At 46.5% G+C, this 7,074-nt stretch overlaps 1 protein-coding gene across 1 annotated transcript; it reads left to right on the top strand.

Moving 5' to 3' along the window:
- Positions 1–304: 304 nt before the first annotated feature.
- On the top strand, positions 305–6,798 carry CLEC14A (C-type lectin domain containing 14A). The gene has a single exon (XM_035108968.3). The coding sequence runs from the start codon at positions 446–448 to the stop codon at positions 1,787–1,789; it is 1,344 nt and encodes a 447-aa protein (XP_034964859.3). The 5' UTR covers positions 305–445; the 3' UTR covers positions 1,790–6,798.
- The last annotated feature ends 276 nt before the right edge of the window (positions 6,799–7,074 follow it).

Below are 7,074 nucleotides of genomic sequence, written 5' to 3'. Positions count from 1 at the left end.
CAGCTGCAATCGGTGCTAAGCTTTCAAGTCAATAAAAGGCACAGAGTTCAAATAATTTATTAAACATCCGGCCTGTGTTTACTAACACGGAGGTGAACAATTCAGCCCAAAGAACTCGTCTGCCTTCTTGCGCCTAGTTTTTGCGAGCGTTTCTCCCTATAAAGTGCAAGCAAAGAAAAGTTTCCCTACCGTCTGGGTTTTATTTATCAGATGTTTCCAATTCTGCAAGGGAACTTTTGGCGCGGGCACTTCAACAAATCAAGGATGTTAAGGTCAAGCCTAACCCCTGACACATTTCCTTTCGGCCACTGAAAGGGAAGGTCTGCAGGAGCGGAGATATTGTTGTGATGTGAGCTGCGAAGAAAAGGAGTCGCCTCGACGCCACATCCCCGCCATCCAGACTTGGCTGGTGCTTGCGAATGCCACTGTGGAGAGGAGAGGCAAGATGAGGGGCCTGGTGCTTGCCTCTCTCGTTCTCCTGCAACCTCTCTCCGTGCCAGGGGGTCCCACTGCCGCCGTGCACCCCCAGAGCGACCACGCCTGGTGCCACCCTTCGGGGTCCTGCTACAGCGTCCACGTGGGCAGCCTGAGCTTCCCCCGCGCCCAGGACGCCTGCGCGGCGCACGGCGGGCACCTGAGCACGGCGAGCGGCCGGGTGGAAGTGCAGGCCATAGTGTCTCTGCTGAGAGGGGTCGCCCGCGGCGGGTCCGGCGCCTCCTTGTTTTGGCTGGGCCTGGTGAGGAAGGCTCAGCAGTGCACCATGGAGGAGCTGCCGCTGCGGGGTTTCTCCTGGGCCGCTGCCGGAGGACTTGTTGCGGAGGCGAGGAACGAGAGCGCGGCGGAGGGGAGCCTCTCGTGGGTGAAGGAGCCCAGCAAGTCGTGCACCACGCAGAAGTGCGCCGGCCTGCAGGTGACTTGGGGCGAGCCTCGCGCCGCCGAGTCGTGGGGCCTCGCGGAGCATGCCTGCGCCAAGGCGAACGCAGGATACGTGTGCAAGTACAGCTACGCGGGCGCGTGTCCCGCGCCGAGCGCGGGCAACCACCTGAACTACGCGCTCCCTTTCCGTCTCCAAAGCGCCGCCGTGGAGTTTGGCCCACCTGGCACGGTGCTCACCCTGAGGTGCCCCGGGCGGGAGGCGCGCTTCACCTGCCGCCTCTCGCCCGACGGCTACCGCTGGGAAGGCACCGAGCGTGGACTCTGCTCCTGCCCCAGCGGCTACTGGAGCCTGAGCGAGGGAGCGTGCGTCGAGCTCGCCGACTGCTTCGGCGCCCGGGGCGCTTTCCTGTGCCTGTGCGCCTGGGGCGCTGGCTTAGCGGCCGACGAAAAGGCCTGCGTGCCGCCGGCGGGAACTGAAACGCCGCCGTCGCCTGCACTGTCTCCGTCCCCGAACGGCTCTTCGGACGGCCTGCCTGGCTGGAACGACTCCCTGGCGGCGACCTTGCCCTCCGAGGTGGGCAACAGCAGCAGCGCCCCCGGAGCCGTGTCTTCCAACTACCTCTTCATCCTGATCACGGTGGCTGTGGTGACGCTGGTGATCCTAGTCATGGCCGCGCTGCAGATCTTCCAGGCCTGCTTCAGGCTTTGCTGCTCCAAGGGGTCTCAGACCAAGAAGGACGGAGCTCCGGCTACGACGGCCACGACCGCAGATGGCGACCCCGAGGCCTCGGCCACACGCACGGATTCGGATCATTCCCTGGGGCCGAGCAAGGCAGAGTCTGCCGAGGCTTCTCAGGATGAACCCAAACCTGTGGTGGAGCAGGTGGAGCAGGAACAGCCACGAGGGGACTGAGGCTGTATTTGAAGGAGGCAATGGACGTGCATTCAGAGAAGGCGCTTTTATTAGGACAGGAATGGGGAGCCTGTGGCCCTCCAAAGGCAACTCCTATCATCTTTATCCGTTGGCCATTCTTTCTCAGCTAGAGTGCTAAGTACTGTAACTCCACAGAGTGCTGCAAGAGACAAGTCTCATTAAGATTTGCCAAGCTGCTTGTAGAACAGTGCTATCCTATGCAAACTTACTTGGGAGTAAGTCACATTGACTTCAGTAGAATTTTCTCCCAGGTGTGCAGGATGGCAGCGAATGGTGTCATGGTAAAGGTGAGGTCCCTTTGGGACTCCCATTTGCTGCTCCCCAGCTCCCATCACCCCAGCCAATGGGCAAAGGGATAATGGGAGTTATAGTCCAGCAACACCTAGCTAGCCACACTTTCCCCATCCCAATAAAAGATTTTTATGACTTAAATAGATTTCCAACATTATTTTTAATCTGGTGTCGCCCTCCGTCCCTACTAGTCTCCTGGGGTGCCAGTACAATTCTGCATGTGTGTGGAGATCTATTTGTGAGACTTAGAAGAAAACCTGAAATCTTAGTATTGTGTCTTGACTGACTCATGGATTGGCTGTATGGGGACTCATAGGAGAAGTGTTGGCCAATGCATGCTAGATTTTGTCGCACAAAAGCATTATCTGTTCCAGTTTCCTTAAGTGGGAATTCCAAAAACCTGCAAGGTATGTCTAGCTTATACTGGCTCGTTGCTCTGAAGAACATTGTGGGGTGGAAATCTGTCAATATTTCACTGAGGGCCCACCTCATTTGCCCACCTTCCAATTCATTGAGGTCGCCTTTGGAAGTCATTGGCCAACTGAGGTGTGGTAGGTTTTGACTGGGGAGAGTGTCTTCTTGGTGGTGGTGTCCAGGTGGCACAGACCATTGGGGGGGTGTCACCTGGCACTCATGCTGTAGCCTTTTCAGAACCATGCAAAGACCTTTTTATTTTCTCAAATATTTGGTTCCAAAATTGATCTGAGGCTGCCCTTATTTAATACTTTTAATTTTGTTTGTTTGTTCCTTTTTTATATGGCTGATTGTTTTATAGACAGATTTGGTGTAACCCACCTTGGAATATTCTGTTTTATAGGCAGTGTTAGAAAATGTATGCATGCATAATGTGAAGATTTAAAAAATGAAAATTAATTGGTACACACAAATGCATGCCAGTAGCCTGAGGAAAGCCCTGAAATATACATTCTGGATTCTGAGTCAGTCCTATTGCCATTATTTGATTAGAATTGGGTGTGATCCAGGCCCAGTCACTATGCCAGCTCCATGCTTTTTCTGGCCCCTCCACCTTCCACCCCAGCTGGCATCAGCAATGGGGCTACAGATGTGGCAGTGGCTCCAGCACTCTTATCATGTGACTCAGTGAAAACTTTAAGCAACATTTATCTTCAATAAAGGAAAGGGGTAGAGGATTTCTTTTTGAAGTTTTCTCTATTCTTTCCCACTCTACTGCTGCATCCCTTGCATTTCTCTCTTTTAGCATTACAGTGGTACCTTGACTTCCGAAGGTTTCGACTTATGAAGTCTGCAAACCCGGAAGTATTTTCGCCCCGCGCACGTTCTGCGCATGCACAAAATGGACACTTTGACATCTGAAGGTTTCGACTTACGAAGAGCGCCGTGGAACGGATCGCCTTCGTAAGTTGAGGTACCACTGTACTTGAATAGGGACAGTCCTGCCTGTATGTGTGCATTTCAGCTAAGGAATATTTTAAGTCAGTATTCAAAAAACGCAAATGTTATACACACACACACACACACACACACCTGCCCCAGATCATTTGAAGAGGCCATTAATTTCCAACACAAACCATATTTCTGCAACAAATATGTATGTAATGTTTGTAGTATATGTTATAGCATTGAGTGGTTCTAAGGCGCCTAATGTTCATCGGTTAAAAGCACAGAAAACCCATTAACATTGCAAAGGCAGGGATTGCCCATTCCATCTAGTACAGTAGGACAGTGTATCCTCTTGTCACTCTTTAAATCTTATTTCTAGACCATTAATTCCTTCTAAGACACTTCAAAATGATTATGTACATCTTGAAGCAGAGGGGGAATGTAAGCTATGATTATGAATATATGATGAATATTTGATGATTGATCTTCACCACATAATCGGGAGTAAAATTCAAATCCTCAAAAAGAGACGTTTAATAATATTTTAAACTATAGAGGGCTTGATTAAATGTGCCATGGGATTACAGTGAAATTGAAAGGTGGCCAGGGGCAAAATTAAAAGACTTCAAAGGACCATTTTTAAACACCCACCCGCAAAGTACTACAGTCTAATGAAGATTTAAAAAACTGATTAATTGGGCATTTCCCTATCATTTGGTGCAATTTCTTTTCATCTAAAAACAGCTTCATCTCCTAAAACCACTATCCAGGATATATTCAAATCCACCCAGCGAATGAGATCTGCATATGCTGCTTATGATGTGAATGTACACTGCAGTGTTCATCCACCTTCTGCTGAACTTGATAGATGCAAGCAATGTAGATGTGGGGTGGTCATGCTGGTCTGGGGCCACTAACCACATGTAGTCATGTGCTACTAGAGCTGCATTCAGTCTGTTGGCTCTGCTACAAATACCTTGATGTGCATAGCTCTCTATGCTCAAGGGTGTACCAAGTTATCCATATTGCTTTGGAGGGAACAGGAAAACGTCCGTGAAAGCTCTGTGTATACACCTCAGAACTCCCAATAATGCATGAACTCATTAGATTTGGGTGATCCATTGCAATACAATGTAATGCCTGTAATTCAATGAGATGTGATAGTACAGCCTTCTGTTATGTTGTGAAGAGTGTGTGAAAAGTGCACCAATGCAGTCCATGCTATAAAAGCATAGGCACTGTGGTTCCTTGGATCATACGTTTGTGGAATATGGTAGCTGTTTTTAGCACGAAGCCATCAACTGTAACTATTACATGGAATGAAAATAAGTCCTACTGATTTTGATGGAACTTTAGGTTGGAAGTTTCAGGCTAAAATCCTAAGCACGACACTCAGAATTATGGGCAAACACGATAGTTTTTGCCCATAAGCGCTTCCCTTCCTCTCCATGATAGCTAGTGCAACATGCCCAGAGGTCCTGACATCATTACACAGTGCATGCCCCTGCCAGGAGCAGACAATACTGTTGAATAGTAACAGGGAAATGCATTGTACTAGGGTTAGGGCATGAGGGTTAGGGAACAAGGCAATTAGGCATGGGGCTGCTATTTTCAGTGGCAACCCAAAATTTCTTATAATGTTTAGTTCTGCCCAGTAGTGGTTGGCATAGTAAGGTGGAGTTGCTTACCTGACCTGTCGGGTGAGTCACTGCTACTTACCAGAAGGGGGAGCAGAAAGGTTGATGAAGCACCTGTTAAGCAGCAGTGACTCACCTGCCAGGAGGTAAGCTAAGTATCTGCTCCACCATGCTGTCTGCTACTGGTTCTGCCCCATAAATTGATTTTGTTGTTGTTGTTTGTAAGTCTTAACAGCATGATCTTCTACATACCTACCCAGAAATAACACCCATGGCAACTTCCAGGTAAGTGGGTATTACTGGGTTCCATCTTAGTGGTTAAATCAATGGTGCTGATCATGAAACATGGAATAAAATGTATCCCTGAGCAGGTTCCAAGCACCACTGAAGTAGCAGGCTGTTTTTAACAGGATTGCAGGCAGCATTTCTTCCTTTCTCAGAAAAGCTCAAAAGAACAGTTGACAAAGTGCCAATTAAGCAGCTGTAGCTTGTGTATCAAGAGACGAGTATTTTTTCCTCTATAGCACAAAATCAGTATAGATGACTTATGTGTTTACTACAGACAATGCCAGCATGGGTTTATTGTTTTCTGTCTGGGGGCCTTTCAAGATGACCAAATAAAATAAAACAGAAGTACAGTGCAACCTGATATATTTCTACACGGAAGCCAGTCCTGTTGGAGTTGCCCACTCTGGTATAAAACTTAAATAATTTTAAAAGATCACAAAGGAGTTAGAAGATTGGGTCGTTCTTCCAAGTGTTGTTTTAGAACACAGGCGTATTCCAATAAACACTTCTTATAATGACTACCTTCTGCTGGGCAGTACTTGTTATTGCAACAGATGTGCTTCTGGTGATGGATAGATTTGGCTGATATTTTTTCCAGTAACAAAATACCGTAGTTTGAAAAATGCAAGCCAGTAATTGCACATCTACTGCAAATGTTTGTTCTTTCCCTGTTAAAAGACAGATGTGTCGTGATTAATATATTAAATTGTACCAGCAAACCAAATGAGCGCAAATCTAATGAAACCTCTCTCATCTACCTAAAGGTAAAGGTAAAGGACCCCTGACAGTTAAGTCTCCCGTTGCTCGATCCCAGCTCCTGCCAACCTCTCACCTTCCTACCTACCTATTTATCATTTCTTTTAGATTTATACTGTGGCATGGCATCGTATATGCTGTAGACAAGGTCTTAGGTGATCTATATGCGAGTTTATATCTGGAATTGTGAAAACAAAATCACAATAATTCCTCTTTATATGTTAAATTAAGAGAGAACTATGCTCATCACAAGTTGGGATATAGTTTTTTGTTGTGAAAAGGATGCCTTTTTGGTGGATCTGCCTTGTTGCGAGGAAGTTTTAGAAAAAGATCAAGGTAGCAATTAAAAAGGACAACAGAAATGGAGCATGTAAAAGAAATGATAGAGCATTCTTTGAACCATGTAATTCTTTTTCTATGGATACAAAAGAGATCTTCAAACTGTTAAAAACTCGTTTTATGTATGATTGAAGTTATGCAAAACATTGCAGAATCCCTATCCACTCCTTTAAAAGTGGAATGAGAAAATGAGTGCTTTGAATATGCCTTCATGTCACAGCTTACAAATTATATGGCAGTGAAGAAAGGGAAACAGTTGGAAATTTTGCTTATATAATTGGAAAACTCTTATTAAATATTGACAGAACAATTGAAGTGCAGTATACCCATGTTCAATGCACATGAAGCAGTCTTATAGGATATAAAATGCATGCCTATTCATAAGTCTCATTGAGTTCAATGAGTTAATTAATTAATTAAATTTATATACTGCCTTTCTTCCAAGAATCACAAGGCAGTTTACAGTTTAAAAACAGAGAAATGCCTAACACAAACATGGAATCTTGTGCAGTCCCCTGCAATGCAGGAATATGAAGCTGTTTCATTGCAACCTTAGCATTATCAGCACCACACTCTAACCAACTGAGCTAT

Source organism: Zootoca vivipara, chromosome 1 (genome assembly GCF_965207765.1).
Source record: "Zootoca vivipara chromosome 1, rZooViv2.hap1.1, whole genome shotgun sequence".
Classification (NCBI taxonomy): domain Eukaryota; kingdom Metazoa; phylum Chordata; class Lepidosauria; order Squamata; family Lacertidae; genus Zootoca; species Zootoca vivipara.
Note: the sequence above shows the minus strand (reverse complement) of the source record. Positions and strands in the feature narration are given on the sequence as shown.